The sequence below is a fragment of the Ctenocephalides felis genome, unplaced genomic scaffold (genome assembly GCF_003426905.1).
Source record: "Ctenocephalides felis isolate EL2017-DRISC unplaced genomic scaffold, ASM342690v1 CF-g0.4_SCAFFOLD_03570, whole genome shotgun sequence".
In the NCBI taxonomy this organism is placed as follows: domain Eukaryota; kingdom Metazoa; phylum Arthropoda; class Insecta; order Siphonaptera; family Pulicidae; genus Ctenocephalides; species Ctenocephalides felis.
Window position 1 is genome coordinate 28,544,664 of NW_020539724.1, and position 22,192 is coordinate 28,566,855.

The 22,192-nt window shown below is 29.2% G+C and overlaps 1 protein-coding gene and 1 pseudogene across 1 annotated transcript in view; one reads left to right on the top strand and one right to left on the bottom strand.

Annotated features, from left to right (window-relative positions):
- The window catches only part of LOC113383719, a 14,816-nt pseudogene extending 3,111 nt beyond the window's left edge, over positions 1-11,705 (bottom strand).
- A 1,127-nt stretch (positions 11,706-12,832) lies between these two features.
- Positions 12,833-22,192, top strand: part of LOC113383720 — a 60,561-nt gene continuing 51,201 nt past the window's right edge. Inside the window, exons 1-3 of the mRNA XM_026621969.1 lie at positions 12,833-12,845; positions 14,569-14,655; positions 20,551-20,674. Coding sequence (XP_026477754.1) covers positions 12,833-12,845; positions 14,569-14,655; positions 20,551-20,674 — 224 coding nt within the window. The remainder of the gene's footprint in view (positions 12,846-14,568; positions 14,656-20,550; positions 20,675-22,192) is intronic.

The window sequence follows — 22,192 nt, forward strand, 5'->3', positions numbered from 1 at the left end:
AGAAACTAACAACGAAAAAAATACTTTTGTTATAGATTTCCAATCATGTTTATCTCTTATAGCTGATTAGGCATATTTTACCCTCTGCTTTCAATATTGTTGTTAAAAAATCATAACTTTCTTTTTTTTTTTTTTGAATAATTGGTGGTGAACCTTTAGCCCCGATCTACCCGTATCAACATTTATCATATCCTTATATACTTTGTGAGAAAAGTAGTATAGAAGAAAACTTCTAATCAATAAAATTTAGTATAGCACGGAAGCCATTTTATACTATATAATAGAAGCAAAAATATTTATTTATTCATTCATAAGCAAGCCGTAATCAATAATAATAGATATTATTTCAGGCTCTTGTCAAGGCTTTTTATTCATTAAATAGATAAAAAATGAGGACAAATTGAGTTAACAAACACGATCTAAACTAATTCTCAACACAATATTCATCTCAGTACTCACTATGCTTATAGATTCATTATAATTTCATTAAAAAATCTAATTTGACATTAGTTCTATACAAGATATGTGACATATTACTATCGCAGTTCTTCAAGGTTGGTGCTTTCATTAAAATAGTTTTTTTTTACTCGACTTAATACTTACAACAGTCCTACATGGAAATTAAAATAGATAGTTCTTAATACGTTTTGACTTTACATATTTGTGGACTATTAAACTTTGATCCAAATTCATACGGAAATTGATAGAATATTTGATATTTATAATTTATTTACTGAATAATTTTTAAATTTAATTATTGAATAAAGAAACTTTATAGGAAGAATAATCAAACCTCTCTTAATATAGAAAAAAGATAATAAACAAATATTATCTAGAATATTAAGCAAAACTAGAGGTATATATACCACTGATTTCCTCTAAAAACGTACAATGGATTTCAGGAAAACAAAGTATTCCAAAAGACACATTATAAAAAAATAAGAAAATAAAAAATTAAACATTTTTCTTCTTAATATGATTGAACACTTTTTTAACTCGAAAATGAAATTGAAAAAAATCAAAAATGAATTTTTTTATATATCTTTAGGAATATATATAAATGTTTTGGCATTCTTTAGAAGAAACTGATGTATGTGTGTGTGTATGTGTATGTATGTGTGTGTTCGGATACAAATTTCGTCGACGATTTCGAGAACACGGATCAATCGGTTTGGATAATTAAAACATTATTCGATTCCTTTTTTCCAAAAGTTTTGGCGAGCAGCGCTCGGGATAGCCCGGTACGGTACGCAAAGAGTGCGCGAGCAGTGCTCGTGCGTACCCGTTAAGTGGTTAAGAATACGTGCTGATTTGTTTCTCTTGCCAAGGCAGATTCAGCCGACTCGAAGATACGGGGCAAAAAGTGCCAACAACGGAAATTCAGTTTTTGAGAGAACGAAGCGTTCGATTTAAATGATTCAAAAAACATTATATTTCCATTACCGGAATAAAGAATTGTTAAATTTTTAGGAAGGCGGGTTTGGCGGTTGCGGAGATACAAAGAAAGAATTAATAAAATATGTTAATTGATGTCCAAAAATGATCATTAGATATGTGCACATTAAATTTCCAGATATTTTATAGAGATTTTAATAATGAAAACATTTTGTTTACAGTACTATAAGTTCCGTACCAATGTTTATCCGTTAGACTGCAACACGGCGCTTATGCGCTTTAATATTTTGTCTCTACGCAGCTATATTTTAAAATAAAAAAAAAAAATTGTTCAAAATTGTTATAATTCAAAAAATGTTAAGCTTTTTCAAAAATTATAATTTTTGGTAAAGAAAGTTCTAGCAATTTGCCTTAAGGAACGATGCCATGCACTACTATATAATTTATATAACTTCTATGAGGGCTTACACGTGTGTGGAGTAAAAAGGTCCAACTGAATCTTTACTCTTGAAAAGGTGTAACAAATAAATAATAGTTAATAAAAACTAAAATTAAGTTAAAAAAAGCAATTTCACAAAAGATAAATTAAATAAATAGTTATTCCAAATCTGCTAATAATTATTTTTGAAAAAATACCAGATCAAGGTTATTTACAGTGCTATCTTTTTTAAAAATATACCTATGAAATGTATGAATTGCATTGGTTGAATGATGTAGCAAATCTTTTGTAAAAGACCTCTAAAATTATAAATAAGACATTGGATTTGATGCCCTCTGACTGTCCCATCTTGTCCAGCCTATGGCGTACTAAGAACCAGGTGTCAAATTTTTGAAAAACAGTAAAAAAAACATTTTTACAATAATGAATTAGCTGGGAATTTTACTGAACATAGTCATATAGTTGTTTGTTTGATATATATTATGTGTTGTTATATTATTAATTACTTAAAGTCAAATTGGACCTTTGTGCCCCAACTTATTCGATTAAATTTTTAATATTTTTTAGTAAATTTTATGATATAAAATTAAAAAAAATTACTGTTCAAGTTCTTTAGCAGTAGTTATGTGTGCTGATAGATTATTGCTGGATTGCTCTCGATTTGACAGTCAAACATTTTTTTGCAAGCCACAAAACCACAAGACAGTCAAAACCTCATATTTGTTAATAACAAAATTAATAGTAATTCCACAACAAAAGACTCAATTATCTTACATAAGAAACTGAAACAAATGCGAAATTTCGACATGTGACCCACACCGACACCTTTGAGAATAGGGTGTCCGCATAATAATAGACACTTATTTTTGAACTTGTGTGCGGCATTCTTACTAAAAATTATGTAACTATCAGTCAATGTGTAGATATAATAAATAGATTTTAAAAATTGCGAGAGTTATCGAACTGTTGTATAATCATGCCAATTAAAATGTATGGTTTCAAAAATAACTTTTTATATAATTATCAGAATATACTCACATTAGTGAAATTACTTAAACAATTGTCAGATATATATGCATATATATATATATATATATATATATATATATATATGTATACATACACATATGTATTATCATGTGATATCGCATTACCCCCGCAAAGAACGTATATGTAATTTTTACTTAAACGTAACTTAACATTTAAATAAATGTCAAATATTTATGTTTTATATATATATATATATATATATATATATATATAAATTTATATAAGTTCTGTATTGTGATATTTATATATTGCTACAAGTGGTGTACGTAAAAGTGAAAGTTTCAGTTCACTCTATATATAACGCAACGATATTATTGCTATTACAATATAAAGCACACGGCATTGCTCAAATACTTGCATTATACACACACACACACACACATATATATATATATATATATATATATATTAGGGTGGTTCTTAATACAGACTTTTTCGAATTTCTTTGCTTTCAAGGGCTCAAATGCTTCCAAAATAATAGAAAAAAATCCTCTAAAAGTTTCAGCTCTTAATATTAACATTTAGATAGCCCGCAATTCAATTAAAAGTTTCGTTTATTTATTATCGCCATATGTCATTAAGTAATTTTTTGCGCCATCTGTGATAGCATTTGGAGTTCAAATATTATGACACCTAAAAATATTTATAGAACACTTAACCTTTAATTAAATTCATGTGGATTGTTTATCAAAATATTTACTCATCATGGCATCAAAATAAATTTTGCAGCAAAATATTTAATTTAAAACAGACTTTTTTTAAATTACAATATACACACCAGTTTAACATCTAGTAATAATAATAAACAATAACATAAATTTAAATAAAAAAGAGTACAAAAGAAAGGATAGTATTTTCATTAAAAGTTATGGCAGATGGCGCAAAAATTTACTCATTGATATATGTTAATACTAAATATATAAAACACTTAATTGAATTGCGGACTATCTAAATATTAAAATACCAGATTAAGGTTATACACAGCGTAATCTTAGTCAAAAATGTGCCCATTTTTTATATTCTACTCTGGTTAAGTATTGCAGCTAATGTAAAATCGATTTGAAATTAACAATGTGCCTATGAACTAGGTGACCAATTATTGAAAAACAGCAAATTAAACGCATTTCCACAATGCTGATTTAACTAGGAGTTTTAATAAAGTTAGTCAGATTGATAACAGGATAAAGGATCAGATGGTCTTTTATACCCCACCCATTTGTAAGCTTTTATAGAGGTTATATAAATAAATAAATAAAATAAAAATTAAAATAACATAGAGTTATAATTATTGTCTCGTAAATTGAATAACAGTGCTTATGACCAAAAAAATTTTTAGATATTGCCGTTTATCTCTCGATAGCGACGTCCTAAGAATCAAGGCAAAAGCTGGCTATTTTTATCTCTATAAACCTCTTCTCAATCTATCTTTATAAACCTCATCTATATTCAAACATTGTTGTTAAACTAAAAATCTTAACTTTAGTAGTTCTTGAAATATCGGTGGTAAACCCCGCTCTACCTCATTCTTTTCGTTGTTGGTTATTTTGTTTTGAGCAAGGTTATTTAGTTTACGATATCTGAATATAATATTTAAGTATACATCATTTAATTTATCATCAATTAATAAATCAATGTAGACACAAACATACTGTATGTTTGTTAAGAAGGTGTATTTTAGTAAGTTAGTAATAAATACTTAAAATGAATTCATGTATACTTTTTAAAGTTCAAAAACTGTACATTATAAAAAAATAGATTACATTGCATAATTATGAATTATTAAGAAATTGCACAAAAATTGAATCGCGTTACTTAGACAATATATTGTGGGCAATAACTTTCAATTCCACAAGACTTAAAATTAGATAACTCAAGGTCGTACATTTCACTAATTTATGTATATATATATATATATATATATATATATATATATATATATGTTATGTACATACTGTACTGAAAAACAAATGAGCAGCATAATGAAGGTGATTACTTTTAACGCTATTTGAATAACATTCTATTACTCGAACGATAAATGTAGTTGCAGGATAAAAAGCATTTATGAGTGCAACAGTTATTATAAAAGTGAAAATGCAATGATTATATTGCATAGGATTATTTAAATAAGTAGGATTCGCTGCAATGTCAATGTATGAGATTTTTCTTTCACCAATGAAAAATACAATCCAGGAAGGTTGAGAATGAAATTTTAATTATTCCAAGTGATTTGGTAAATAGAAACAATATATACAGATACAATGCTATATTCTCTTATATTACAAAGTTCTTAGGTTTAAAGCACATTCACTACAAATAAAGTGTTCGGTCAACGTTACGTTGCAGCATGCATTATTTAACGGTAAATTATTCTGCATCCAATGGTCTTTCCTTAATGTTTTATTGTACGTTACACTTCTTTCCGTTTTACAAAATTGAATTCAATGACTTTGATAAAAAACTTGATATAAGAAGCAATTACATAATCCTGAGCCCTTATTATCAAACCATCGCAAATAACACACAATTCATTATACTTGATCACATTATTTACTACTAAATAATAGGTGTGGTGAGTAAACTATTATTTTAATTATAATATATATATATATATATATATATATATATAGAGCCGGTCCTACCTTGAATGCAATGCATGTAAAAAATGCGGGCGCACGCCATAGGGGGCGCCAAAACGAGGTTCGGAAATGAAATTTATAATATATTATTCAAATATAAAATCTAGAATACTTAATAGATTATAATAAACATTCCAACTTAACTATGAGACACAAAATGCATATTCAATTTGCAATGTGATATCAATAGAAACAATTAACCAAATAATAACTCTGCAAATTTGTAAATTATTGTTCTGCTTGTTGTTTAATATACTTATTAATTTTTTTCTTCGTTTGAAGTTAACGTGGAATCGAAAAAGAAATTATTCAGCGTTCAATCCCGCAAGAGCAAACCTACGAAAGTTTAAGTTAATTATTGGGCGTTATTGGTGAAAAACGGCGAGCTGATTTAGTTGAAATGGAACTTGTTAAAGAAATATATACTAATTATAATAAAGAAAATAGAAAATGGGAAGTCAGTGTTTAGAAAATGGCTTGTTTATTCATTCTTAGAATTGAATTGAAACTTTTGTTTTTGCTGCAAATCTGATTCACATCTGATGAACTTTGAACGTTGAAGACATGCGTGGTTAGGTTTATGAAGCAAATATGAAAAATGGAAGCAAAATGTACTGAGGAACAAAAATCTTTAGGCTTTTTTTATACATAATTTAATTATTAACTATGCAGCATTAATACGGATACAAATATAATTTCTTTGTTTCATTATAGTTAAGGAAATATGTAATTTCTTTGCATCTTTTACTAATATTTGAACAATAATTTAAAAATAAGTTAAAAGTTTAACTTTAAAACAACAATCTGATACTATCAATCTGATGGGAAAGTAAAGCTTGATACAATTCGGCCCTTACGATACCAATAAGAAAAAGTTTACGATGCAATTTTGGATATTGTAAATAGTGAAAAAATAAATGAAAACATGAAATACAAGTTTGTTTTTTTGTTTGTTTGAAAAGATTTATTTGTTCCATATTATATTACATAAAAGGAAAAATGAGTATATAAGATTTTGTATACCTATCATCTGATACTAATACATTTTATTGATATATAACATTTGAAACATTATTGATTGTATAAATTAAATAAATTAAATAGATAATGGAAAAAAATCACAAAAACCATATTACACTGTTGATTTTTGGAGGTGTCTTCTAGTGTTAATTATTAAGAATGACTGTCGGTAGGTTGTAATTGTTGTACCAAAACATATCTTGAGTTATAGATCCAATATCCGTAATAGTTGGGTTATTACTATGTTTGCGTTTTTCAAAAAAAATCCTTGCTTGCTTTTGTATAATTTCATGTATAAATGGTATATTTAGTTGAAATACGAGTGTTATGTTTCAAAATCAAAGACTAGTTTTTTTCCTCTATTGGCGTGATTTGCTCTATAGAATAAATCGCGTAATAAATAAGTTAAATGTTTCAAAGCCTAAATATTAATATTACACATACGTTATAAATAATTGAGAATTTAAAAATAATTGATTATGATCAACTCGCGAATTGTCTCGATTTTCTAAATAAATTTAAAATCAATGTATTTTATGCGCTTTTAGTTTATATCTAATTCTTTGTGTACTAAATCCAGAATGATTGAAAATTAATTAAAAAACTTAACGTAATTGTTTATATAATTTTAAAGAAAAACTGTTAAAACAGTTAAAATTATTGGGGAGGGGGGACGCTAGAATAAATCTTGCATGCGGGAGCTGAGGATCCCAGGACCGGCCCTGTATATATGTATATATATTACTCGAATGTTAACTAATTTGCACTTTAGTTAAACATACTCTGCTTAAAGTACTAAGTTTTCTGTGACTAGGTTTTTATTATTTAAGGTATCAATGGATTGGGATTCGAAAACAAAGTATCAAAAAAGGCGTAATGGCATCCACTACTAAAATAATTTAATTTTTTTTAAGATTCTGTGGTTTTATTGGCTGAAGATAATTTTTAGATGGACAATGTATGTTGGAAAAATATTGAAATAGTTGGAAATACATGGAAGAAGTGTAATCCAGTTTGAAATGAATGAAATTCATATTATTATGAAAAAAACACGTTTCCCATTTGATTTAACTTCTAACATTTTTACACGAATTATACAAAATTTGTAAATGTAGGCGTGATCGTGGCATTTGATGGACCGACCAATTTTCATGTCTTGAATATTGTGAAGAGGAAGAAACACGTAGGTCAAGACTAAAATCAATTTTAAATAAAATGAACACCACTGTAAATAAAATGAACACCACTGTAGTAGTGTTTTTGAATTGTTATTTAGTTAAATCAATTGACCGTTCTTATAATCTTTTTTGGTAGTTGTCTGTTTACTCTCGGAATAAATGTGTTGTAATGATTTACTATTCTCTCGTTGTATTTTGTGCTCTTTTGAAGGATGCCTTACTTATTTAACTTCGCGAAGAAGAAGTTTATGTTTTCATAAAAAAATCCGATTCGCTAATCGTATGTTTTCTCGACGTTTCAATTCATTCCGAATCAAATGGGACCAATTTCGGAAAAAGTATGTATGCATGTGTTTGCGTCTGTGTATAAGAACAGATTTTTACCTTAAATCGACATAAAAGAATCGTCAACATTTTTGCCAAAGATTCTGACTTGATTTCAAACATTTATGATTAGTTTTTGATAAAGATTGCCGAACCGTTTATTCGTAATTAACTGTTGAAGCTTTTTTCGATGAATTTTCGATGAATTTGTCATGTTCATGGACATCACGATCTTAAAAAACATACTAAAATTTCATGGCCCTACGGAAAGTAGTTCAATTTTCACTTCACCAAAGTTTAAAAAAAGAATTATAGTCAAAATTTGTGTCAAATTTTTTGTGATGTGATGAGTCAAAATTTGAATTTTACAAATTCGAAAGGAATTTTTTAGTATCAGCTGAAAAATAAGACTATGAAACAACTTCTCTAGTTGTGTAAAAAATGCTACCATTAACTCAAATCATTAAATAATATCCGGGACTACATGATATACGCAATCGCGCAGCTGAAAATTTCATAGTAATTATTACACATTTCGCGAAGTTCATGCAACGGGTATTATGGCGAAATGCCACTTTCATCTAGTTTAAATTTAAGGTCGTCCTTAAATCTTTTTTCTGCAAATAATTTCCCTATATAGCGGATAATGAAATTATCGGAAAGAATGCAAGGAACCATTTAAAATACAGTAATGTATAAAAGTACAAAGCAATTGCATTGTAGAAGCAAACACAACAAATAACACATACCACACAATATCTGACTATGTTCAGTGAAACTCCCAGCTAATTTAACATTGCAGAAATATGTTTTTTGCTATTTTTCAAAAAATTGTCACCTGGTTCCTATAAGCGGGATGAAAGGAAATGACCAGGGGACAAAAAGGTCCATAGTGTTTTTGCTTGTGAGCACTGTTAAGATTATATACACTGTTATATCTACAAAAAATGTACCCATGATATTTATATTTTGCATTGCCTGAATAATGTAGCTATTATTTCATAAAATTGCTTCAAAATGAAAAATAAAACATTTTTCATTTTAAAGCGATTTTATGAAAATGAAAATTTAATAGCTGCATTATTCAAACAATGCAAAATATAAATATCATGGGTACATTTTTGTACATATAACAGTGTATATAATCTTAACAGTGCTCACAAGCAAAAAAACTAGCAATGAAATAAATCACTTTTGTAATGAACTTTCAAATATTGCCATTTATCTCCTGATAGCAACGTCGTAAGAATCAAGGTGATGGCTGGTTATGCATCTATTTCCCTATTTCTGAGATATCGGTAGTGGGCCTTTTTACCTATGGATCTTTCAGTCCCTCTATATATGAACAATAGTGAATATCAAAGTTTCTTTACTTCCATTCTAAATATTATATAACATTCGTAATGGCCCTGCAAGTGGGGCGCTCTATCGACGCAAGGCAAGGCAACGCGATTGCCCGAGTGGAGTCTTTCGACGTAATAATGTCTCGATTTTGAAACAACGAACCGGGGAACGGACTCGATTAGAGAAGGAGGAAAAAACGCGTTGCATAGTGAAAGGTTATTTCCCATAGCGCGCACAATTATTTGACCTTATACACTTTTATCGGGCATTGTCTACGGATCTGGACTCAGGGCTCGAAGCTCGGGGCTCGCCGACACCAAGAGAATAGATACCACTGACCGTTTTGCGGCTTGCGGGAGCAGAATGACTTATCTATTAGAAGCTGCGGTAGTTGTTTTAAAAATTATGTGCCCTAATTGCATATTAGATTACATTAATGCATACCAGATATTGCAGTAAATATGTTTATGAATTATGAATGACATATTTATGCTACATTACTTTATTATCTGATTGAGCACATAGTTAAATCGCTATAAGAGTAATTTATTCTTATTATTTGTTAGAAAATCTATATTTTATTTACGACAAAAGTTTAAAAACAATGCGAGTATTTTTTTTTAGCTTTAATGTGTCAGATTTTATTTTTAACTTTCTGTAAGGTAAGTTATAGTAATCGCAAAAAAATTGAAAATGAAATTTTTGTATATACGTTTTGAAGATTTTTGAATATTTTGGCATACCTTAGTAAAAATTGACGTATGCGTGTGTATGTTTGGATACAATTCTTCGTCCACGATTTCGGGCGCACGAATCAACCGATTTGAATGATTCAAAAAAACATTCGATTTCTATTGATGAGAAAACGTGCTGATTCGTTTTTGGTGGCAAAATGTGGCAAAAACGGTGTTTCAGTTTTTGAAAGAACGGAGTACCAGATTTGAATGATCCACAAAACATTTTATTTGTATTGACGAAATGAAGAATTTCTGGTAAGGCAGGTCTAGTGGTTTCGGAGATACATAGGAAAAAAATTTCTAAAAATGAGTACTAATTTAGTCACAATTTTGTTGGGTTCCGCACCAAGATTGTTAATTTTTAAAGTTTACTTATACGGTTCAAGCAAATTTCAAAAATTTCAAAAAAAATATATATATATTTTTTAAAAATATACAAAGTTTTATACTTCAAATGTGAACCTTAAATTTACTTATCAGTTTGAAAATGTATATATTTCAAATTCGTTATTCTAATCGTAAGAAATATATCCTCAGATGGATTTATTCGGCACCTCTTGTAATGTATTTCTCAAGTGTTTTGAGCGATAAGATTATATAAATTGATTATAATTATCTATTTGAACATGTTTAAAACAATTGTTATTTATCATTGATCAATATTTATGGATTACTGATTTTTGAATATTTTTTTATTTTTAATTTAATTTTGGTGCGGGAAGTTTCAACAATTTGCCTTAAGGCATGATGCCATAAACCAGTTTTATGAATTGAATTCATTACGCACTAACAATAAGTTGGACAAATTATTATTATATCTATCAAAAATTGTTTTTACTTTGCATAAAAATATTAAATCGTAAATAGTAGTCTGCCCAAAAATGGAATCCATGGAATGAGAGCACCACAAATATATGATTCTCTTTCCTTTCCTTGTTTATGATTCTCATTATAATTTTATTTCAACTATTCACTTTTTTATATTGTATTTTATGCTTTTTTCTCCCAAGCTTTTGCTTTCATGTTTCCTGGTTTTGTGCTTTGGCTTCAGTTCTCTTCATGAGCACTCTTCTTCTTTCCTGTCCTTTTAGTCCTTCTTTCCTCGACGTCGTGTAAAAGAAAGTCTTTTTTCAGAATGGGTCTGATCTAGTTTCCATTTCTTTTAATAATCGTGCTCAATAAAGTTTTCTCTTCGCCGATCTGGTCTGTCTACTTTATCTTCTCAATTCGTCGCCAGCACCACATTTCAAAACTATCCAGATGGTTTTTGTCGGTCTTTCTTAGACTCCATGTCTCTGATCTGTACAAAGATATGCTTCAGACGTAATACTTTATTAGTCTCTACCACAAGTAGAAGCTCAGTTTGCTTGCGCCCTTGTCCTGATCTCTCATGTGCAGTTATGTCTCTGGTCAGGATGCTTTCCAAGTATTTAAACGATTTACGTCTTCCAATTCTTAATTTTCTACTTTCGATATTTTCATCACTACAAGTCACACAGAATTTACTTATCAAAATAGATAAATCAATTTGGACCTACGGCGTACAGCTATGGGGATCACTTTCTAAATCAAACGGTTTCATAATTCAAAGATGCAAAAATAACACGTTAAAATAAATTTTCAATCGATATTAAGTTCTACATTGATTGATACACAGAGAAACCAACATCACCACAGTGAATGATGAAATGCGAAAACATTCAAACGTATAAAGCGGCTGCGAGGATCACCTAAGCTTACTTGCCGCAGATCTCCGCCACAACTTCACCAGGATCCGATTGAAAAGGAAGGAATTTATTCCTTATTGATCTTGAAAATTTACAGATAAGATTTATTTTTATGCTAATAGTTGTACTTTTTTATTTCGGGCGATTATAAATATTATTGGCGAATAAAAAAATCCGAATCGTTCATTTGCTGATGCGTGACTTTATCATTTACATCGAATGTTGTTTAGAATAAATCGACACATGTCTTTATTATATAATTTTATTCATTGTAAATTAATAGTCATCTAATCATTAATTAACTCGGACGAGCAAGTGTCAATTGAAAATACATACTTTCACTAAAATGCCGTCTGCAAATGTTGCCATCAAAATAAAATTGATACCTCAAAACTTGGTTTTATACCTCGAACTATTTTGTTTTATGGTTTTAGTAATTCTTTTCACTGGGTGAGGCAATTATAAGTTATTAATATTTAAAACATGAAGCGATTTACTGAAAATCTAATTGCCAAGCTTCTTATCCTATCTTATTCTTAATTAATCTTATGTTATTATTAATTAATAGGAAAGACGTCTTACTTGTTTTCTTCAGTTTTCTAAATATTCAAAAGAAGTTATAACTTGAATTCGAATACTAGTTTTTAATTGATGAGGAGGATATTCACATACATTTAATAACAATTATTACACGAAATTTAATATGATTACAAAATGATAAAATAAAATTAATTTAATAATATATTTATACATCAACAAACTGATCTCTTTATTGATGATGATGATTCAACATATAAAAGCGTAATTTTAAATAGATTTTATAATTACTATTTGTAAGATAATTTTCACTAGATTTGTTTGCTTTCTATTGTCAGAGCAAATGCATGCATCCACAGTTTTTTAGGGGAGCTAACTTTTTAGTGTTAAGGGTCGAATTGTGCCTAAGGTCGATTGGAGTTCAACGGGCTGTATTATAGAAAAAATGGCAGACCATGGTAAATAATACAGTAATTATGTAATTTTCTAATTGCACATAAACATTTATTCCAAAAACATTTTATTTGTATTGACTAAATGCAGCCAGTTTCAATAGAAAAGTACAAAATACTATTTGGTTGTCAAAAATGATCTTTAGACATATGCACATCAATTTATCAGATATTTTATAGAGATGTTAGTTACAGGTACAAATTTTGTTTATTGTTTATTTCTAAAACAGCTATGCAGCGCTGTTGCTTTAGAAAAAAGTTAAAAAAACTTCTCAGAAATCTAGATTTTGTTTTCGACAAATTTTTAAGCTTTCTTAAAAAAATAGTTTTTTGAACGGGATGTTCCAGCAATTTATTTTAAGGGCCGATACTATGCACCACCAGTTTATTCACATCATCACAAACATCAACACTCCATTTATCAAAGAACAAACTAAATATTCAAAATTTCATGAAAGGAAAAGTGAAATAGGATATAATAGCACTTACAGCTCAGATTTAAAAGAAATTAGGTATAATATATCGTTTCAAAGAATACATATATATCATTTACCAAGTAAAATATATATCATTACATGGTGCATGCAAACTTAAATTATATATACAAAGTAACTTCTGCATGTCATGCAATTTAAGTATCGACAATTTAATTCACGAACAAAATACAGAGAATAATATAACGTTCAAATAAATACTCAAAATGAATTTTTATAACGCAATTTTTTCTATGCGCGTATTTAATCATCAAATTATGCAAAAGGTTATTCAAACAATGCAAGGAATTTTCTCACAGAATTTATATTAAAATTATTAATTGGCATATGAACAAATAATTGCATAACAATCTGATTCACATAAGCTTCCATATTTTTTATTTAATTATGCAATATGAAATTTACATTAAACGTACATTTGAAAAAATGATTTTAATATATTGCAAAAAATCGGCATCAAAATAATGGAATAACATAAATTGGTTATTGTTAGAAAAACTATATAATTAGCGTTAGATAATTATAGAAATATATTTAAAGATATTTAAGCATAGTTAATTATTAACTTCCCGAAGACGTTTATGTTTTCATCAAAAAATCCGATTCGCTAATTTTATGATTCTCATTCTGAATCTTATGAGACCAAATATGGAAAAAGTATGTGTGTGTGTATGGGTATGTGTATGTGTGTGTGTGTGTGTGTGTGTGTGTGTGAACAGAGTTTTTGCCGTAGATTGGCGATTTCTCAAAAACGGCTGGACCGACTTCAAAAGTTTAAAATCTCAATGAGAACTATTATTTATCAGTTTTTTGGGACGATCTGCCAAGACGTTTCTTTATAATTTGGAAAAAGATAGCTGATTAGTTTTAGGTAAAAATCTGCCGTTTTCTTGTAATTAACTGTTAAAAAAAATTTGTGAAAAATTGCTTTCAGAAAATACTCCGAGTTAACGTCCACTCGGAATACTTTTAATTACTCATAAAAATAATTTATTTATCATGGATTTAGTCGATATTTTATACATATCGAGAATTAATGTAACTTGCCCCAAGGCAATATATCAATACCAACTAGTTTTGTATTGAATTTATTACCAAAAGAATACTCAAACCGCGAATTTTTAAATAATTAAATGTAAACGTTATAAAAACTCTCAGAAGCATTATCTTTAATTTTAATTCACTATTTTATTAAATTATTTATTGTCAACTAATGTATTTTTAATTATTTTCAGCACAATGTCAGCAAAGGAGGATAGGATCCAGTAATAATAATGTTATAATATCCACATCTGGCACATCAAATACGCGACAAAATACAGGTAACAATATACTATTATTATCGTTATATAATACTATACATATTATATAAATATATATATCTATGTATATTATGGTGGTCCTTAAAATGGTCATTTTCAAATTTCCTTGCTCCCAGGGGCTCAAATGGCTCCAAATAGATAAAAAACAATTCTCTGAAAGTTTTAGCTCTTAATATTAACGTTTAGATAGAGCGCAATTCAATCAAAGTTTTGTATAAAAATAGCATGGAAAATTTTTCAAAAATTTTAAAAATGTTTTTTAGATGTAATTTAGCGAACAAATGAATAAATAAAACTCATTCATTTGCCGCTAAGTTATACCTAAAACATTTTTTAAAAATTTTCAAAAAAATTTCCATGCTGTTTCCATACGAAATTTGATTGAATTGCGCTCTATCTAAACATTAATATTAGGAGCTAACACTTTCAGAGAATCGTTTTTTATCAATTTGAAACCATTTGAGCCCCTGGGAGTAAGAAAATTCTAAAATGACCATTTTAAGGACCACACTAATATATATATATATATATGATATTCAGTTTTCAGGGCAATACATCAATTAAAAAGTTTGTATGACTTTAAAACATTTTTATTTTTTCCATACGTTTCGACACATTGTTTTGTATCATCTTCAGTGGACTATGTAATTGAATTAATCCTAATTATTTCATATTATAAATGTTCACAATTTCTGTGCTCCGATGCACGGGTGACGACTGACTGGAGTCGTCACCCGTGCATCGGAGCACAGAAATGTACGGCGTGATGTACTTTACAAATTCATAAAAATCTCATTCAAAAATTTATATATTGTTCAATTTAAAATGACAAGGATTGGTTTTTTGTTGCATTGTGAACATTTATAATATGAAATAATTAGGATTGTGCATTGTGAACATTTATAATATGAAATAATTAGCATTAATTCAATTACATAGTCCACTGAAGATGACACAAAACAATGTGTCGAAACGTATGGAAAAAATAAAAATGTTTTAAAGTCATACAAATTTTTTAATTGATGTATTGCCCTGAAAACTGAATATCACATATTTCAACATCAAAATTATAAAAAAATTAATATATATATATATATATATATATATATATATATATATATATATATATATAAGTATATAATTTATTTATTATATATTTTTAACTTCCCGATAGAGAAGTTTATGTTTTCATCAAAAAATCCGATTCGCTAATTTTATGTTTTCTCGACGTTTCAAGCCATTATGCATCGAATGAGCCCAAATTTGGAAAAAGTATGTGTGTGTGTGTGTGCGTGTATGTGAACAGACTTTTTGTCGTAAATCGACGTTTTCTCAAAAACGGTTCCACCGATTTCAAAAATTTAGAAGCCATTCGATGTATCTCGATGAGGACTAGCGATTCTGAGTTTTGTGCGACGATTGTCCAAGCCATATTTTTATAAATTCTAAATAAAATTATTTTAAATTCTTTATAAAAATTTTTCGTTCACGTTTTAGCTCGCAATTTTGAATCGATTCTGAAAATTCAAAAACTTTTCGAAAGATATTGGTTGGGAATCGTGCTGATTAGTTTTCGGTAAAGATGGGCCGGGCCGTTTTCTTGTAATAAAGTTTTTAAAAAAAAATTCGACGATTTTCATGATTTTTTTTCACGGTAGATTCATAGTCTTCTAGATCATACTAAAATATTACCACCCTACGATAACTCGTTTAGCTTTAAAAATTCGTCAAAGTTTGCAAAAATTAGTGTCGTTTTTTTGGCATTTGTCAAAATTAGACCTTTCATCGACGCTTGCTCAAAAACGCCTGAACCGATTTCAGAAATTTAAAAGCCATTCGATGTATCTCAATGAGCACTATAGTTTGTCAGTTTTGTGAGATGATCTGCCGAGCCGTTTCTTTGTAATTTGAAAAAGAGTGTTAAACTTTTCGTCCACATTTAAGCTCATTCTACCGAATCGATTTAAAAAAATCAAAAACTGTTCGAAAGATATTAGTTGGGAATAATACTAATTAGTTTTAGGTGAAAATCTACCGAGCCGTTTTCTTGTAAATAACTGTTGAAATAAAAATTAAGCAGATTGTTATGAAACTTTTTTGGCGATGTATATTATGGTCTTATAGAACTTACTGGAATATTACGGCCTTACGACAAGTAGTTTTGAGAAAATGAGTAGTTTTGTTGACGTTTGTTAAAATTAGGATTAAACGATTTACTTGGTATAATAATAGATTACTTGGTCTTAATGAACATACCAGACCATTAACGTTCTACGAAAACTGGTTCAATTTTAAAAATTATTGATTTTTGAAAATTTGCTTTTAGAAAATATTCCGAGTTAACGTGTTCGTTCGTTTTCAATTATGTGTAATAAATCCTCTCGGAATACTTATAATCACTCATAAATTAATTTGTTCATTAAGTCGATTATTTACACATATCGCGAAGTTCATGTAACTTGCCTCAAGGCTAAATACCAATACCAACTAGTTATTATAATTTTTACATTGATTATTAGTATAACTTTTAAATAACTTTTTTTTGTTTATCAAAATTTCATTGTCATTTTTTTAAATAATATTGAGATCCTTCAATCAAATAGATTTCTTCATATATTCAGTTACACTACGTGTAGTAAAATAATCTTTGATACCACGTATAAATAATAACTAGTTGTAAGTGGCATTTTGCCTCGATGCAACAATAGATGTAATTGACTTAATCAACCAAAGTTGAGATTTAAATATTTAGGTAATTTCTCAACTGTTTATTTCGAAAATAAAGCTTTTGCTTCCACTAAAGTTTAAACATTGCGATTTCTAATCGATATATCACAAACATATTTATAATATCAATAATTATATCAATTTTAGTGCACAAACTATTATTACTAATTTTATTTAATTTATATCGAGTTTATTCTTATTGGAATAAATAAATTAAAATAAAAATATGAAAATTCAAATTTTGTCTTATAACATCACGAAAGAAATTTTTGACACAAAATCGATTCCGAATTTTTGGCTCAAACGTGGATGATTTTTTCCCCTGCTAATTACAAAAAAATGGCTCAGGCGATCGTATCATAAGATAACCCATGCAGGTATTTATCAAGTTTTATCGAATAACTTTTAGATTTTTGAGCAGTGTATGAGAAAAACGTCTATGAAAAGTCTAATTTTAACAAACGTCAAAAAAGCTGATTTTTTCAATTCTTTATGAATTTTTCAAAATAAAAGACTTGTTATAGGGCAGTAATATTTTACTATGCTCTATAAGATCATGATATCTAAAGCTAAAAAGATCATGCTAAAAAAAGTTCCATAAAAATCGTCGGTATAAATTTTTTCAGGAGTTTTACAAAAAAACGGATCTTTACCAAATCCAAACATACCAAAAACTAATCAGTATCATTTACATCCAATATCCTTTAAACAAGCTTAGAATTCTTTGAATCTATTCAGGATTACAGATTAAAACCTGAACAAATAATTTCGCACTTTTCTGCTTTTCACAAAAAAGCAGCTTGGCTGATCGTCATGCAAAACTGGCAAACGCTAGTCCTCCATCGTGTGACATCGAATGGCTTTTAAATTTTTGAAATTGGTCTAGCTGTTTTTGAGAAAACATCAATGAAAAATCAAATATCGACTAACATACACAAACACATACATACTATTTTCATATTTGGTCTCAATCGATTCAGAATGACTTGGAACGTCAAGAAAACATAAAATTAGCAAATCTGATTTTTTGACAAAGCTATATATAAAAACTTCTCCTTCACGAAGTTAAGGTTTGCAAATGAGGTGTTAGAAATACATGATTTTGTTATTGTGACTACTGACATTTTTTTAATTCTATATTATAAATTTTGCTAATAATCGTCATAAAACCGGTAAAATGACACGGATATTGATCCGCTTATCAAAATATGTCTTTTTTATTCATTTCTTATTATATCTAGCTCCATAAAATATTTTATTAATTATTCCAAAAGCACAAAAAAACTAGTTGGTTTGGTATTTAGCCTTGAGGCAAGTTACATGAACTTCCCGATATGTAAATAATCGACTTAATAAAAAAAGTGCAAATAATATACTTCATCAATCCTACTTTAAAAAAAACGATAATAATTTTAGCAAAGTTTGACGAATTTTTAAAATTAAACTACTTGTCGTAAGGCCGTAATATTACAGTAAGTTCTATAAGACCATGATATATATCGCCAAAAAAAGTTTCATGAAAATCGGCTTAAATTTTTTTTTCAACAGTTAATTACAGGGAAACGGCTCGGTAGATTTTCACCTAAAATTAATCAGTACCATTCCCAACTAATATCTTTCGAACAGTTTTTGATTTTTTAAAATCGGTTCGGTAGGATGAGCTTAAATGTGGACGAAAAGTTTAACACTTTTTTTCAACAGTTAATTACAAGAAAACGGTTCGGTAGATTTTCACCTAAAACTAATCAGTACCATTTCCAACTAATATCTTTCGAACAGTTTTTGATTTTTCAAAATCGGTTCGGTAGGATGAGCTTGAATGTGGACGAAAAGTTTAACACTTTTTTCAACAGTTAATTACAAGAAAATGGCTCGGTAGATTTTCACCTAAAACTAATCAGTACCATTTCCAACTAATATCTTTCGAACAGTTTTTGATTTTTCAAAATCGGTTCGGTAGAATGAGCTTGAATGTGGACGAAAAGTTTAACACTTTTTTTCAACAGTTAATTACAAGAAAACGGCTCGGTAGATTTTCACCTAAAATTAATCAGTACCATTCCCAACTAATATCTTTCGAACAGTTTTTGATTTCTTAAAATTGGTTCGGTAGGATGAGCTTAAATGTGGACGAAAAGTTTAACACTTTTTTTCAAATTGCAAAGAAACGGCTTGGCAGATCTTCGCACAAGACTGACAAACGATAATCCTCACCGAAATACATCAAATGGCTTTTAAATTTCTAAAATCGGTTCAGGCGTTTTTGAGAAAACGTCGATCAAAAGTCTAATTGTGACAAATGCCAAAAAAACAATACTAATTTTTGCAAACTTTGAAGATTTTTTAAAATTAAACGACTTGTCGTAGGACCGTAATATTTTAGTATGTTCTAGAAGACTATGGTATCTACCGTCAAAAAAATGATCATAAAAATCGTCGAAATTTTTTTTTTTTAAACTTTATTACAAGAAAACGGCTCGGCCGATCTCTACTAAAAACTAATCAGCACAATTCCCGACCAATATCTTTCGAACGGTTTTTGAATTTTCAAAATCGATTCAGAATTGCGTGCTAAAACGTAGACGAAAATTTTTTCACATTTCTGCGATTTATAAAGAAACGGCTTGGCCGATCGTCGCCCAAAACTGACAAACAATAGTTCTCGGCGAGATACATAGAATGGTTTTTAAATTTTTGAAATCGGCCCAGCCGTTTTCAAGAAAACGTCGATTTACGGCAAAAAAATCTGTTCACATCCACACACACACACACGCACACACACACACATACTTTTTCCAAATTTGGTCTCATTCGATTCAGAATGGCTTGAAACGTCGAGAAAACATAAAATTAGCGAATCGGATTTTTTGATGAAAACGTAAACTTCTCCTTCGAGAAGTTAATAAAAAAACCTACGTGATATATCTTGTTATGTAATGGATATATAAAAACGCAAAAAAATCAATTAAAAGTTGAAATCGATTTTTACTGGCTAGTACTTTTTTAATTCCTCTGTTTTTATTTCCTCGGTGATTTGGATCAAACTTTCTTGCTAGACTATAATGATGTCCAGTCAGCCAGTTTTATACTCATGACTGAACCTGTTTGAGTGTTTGCCTCTTTTCAGACGGAATTAATTTTAAGTAACAATATTTTCTGGTATTTCAGGGGCAGATTTTGAGTGCCCGGAGGAGTTTGGCTATTATCCTCATAAGACTGATTGCACCAAGTATTACGTATGTGTATTTGGCGGCGCTCTGCTCGAGTCTTGCACAGGTGGACTGCAATACAGGTGATTATTAGAGGCAATTATTACTATATTTAGAAAATATAATGGTGCAAATGAAAGTGATTTATGCTATGATATTACCTTATAAATTATTCATAGCACGAGCAAGAAAATCCGATCAACGATGCAAGGAAGATCAATGAAATTTTATTGCTTAAATCGAAACTAAAATTTGATAAGACTATAAACATTCAATAGCCTTTTTGTCTAAAGGGTAGAGCGGGACTTGAAGGTTTGCGGGTGAAACCGATATATTAAAAACAAGTAAATTTAGGAATTGTTTAACAACAATATTTAAATGTAGAGTGCAAAAGATGTAAAACCAGCCGTCGCCTTGTTTCTTTCGACGACGCTATCAGGACATAAACGGCAATATTTGAAAATTCATGACAAAAGTATTTTCTTTCGTTATTAGTTTTTTTGGTTGTGTTCTTTAGTTTACGAGACTTTTATATAATTTATAAGTACGTCACTTAATTGTTTTACAAGATGTAATGCTGTTTCAAAGTAATTTTCAACCGTTTGTTTTATATAACAAACGGTAGGGGTAAAAAAGGTGAATTGCACCGGTGTAAACAATAAATATTTCTATATATTTTCTATATATTTCTATAATCAGGAAGGGACTGGGAATTTCACTAAACTCAGTTCCATAGTTGTTCGTTGAATACGTGTTATGTGTTGTGATGTAGTTCATTTGGTTTGGTCAGTATGATTACTTTGAGTCTAATTGGAACTCTGTGTCCGGCCCTACCATATTTCATAAACAATTTACTATATTACAATAATATCCATTGGTAGTTTTCTTTTGAGCCTGCTAAATTGTAATGTCATAACTATTTTATGCGCATGACTAATCAGCTTTTGAAAACGTGCTGTTTGTTTTTCCAAGTGATAAAAACATTCTTAAAATGCTGGCGGCAGTTTTGGCCACCAGAAATGCTTAACACCGGCGCCGTGGCTTAGTTGGTTAAAGCGCCTGTCTAGTATACAGGAAATCGCGGTACAAATGTCGCCGGAGCTTTTCATATTTTTGAAGTAAAACTTCTTTAGGCGTGACTAGGGTGTGAAACTGTGAGAATGCAACGGAAATTGCGTTACGGCCAAACTGTACGTCATCCGCTCTCGATGAAATAGCCGTCGTGTCGTGTGAATAGAAATCTGTTGTTGTATGCGTGCCGACATCAACGTTGTATGCGTCATTTTATGCTTATTTATCTATGGTACCGATATTCGATATCAACAAGAAAATTGGCATAGATAAATAAACATTTTAAATTTACATCGTAGAACAAATCTTGATTTAATAAACTCTTGAATCAGAAGAATATTTCACCCTGTTTCCCGTAAATAATTATAATGAAAATAATAAAATAAATAAAACATTTGTGCCGTGTACTAAACGTAGGTTTATTGAAATAATTTTTATATTATTCATAGCTTCTATAAATCTTTGGAGCTATTAAAATGGAAAATATTTTAGGCTAGATAGATTTTATAGCTGCTCAAAGAATGAAAATA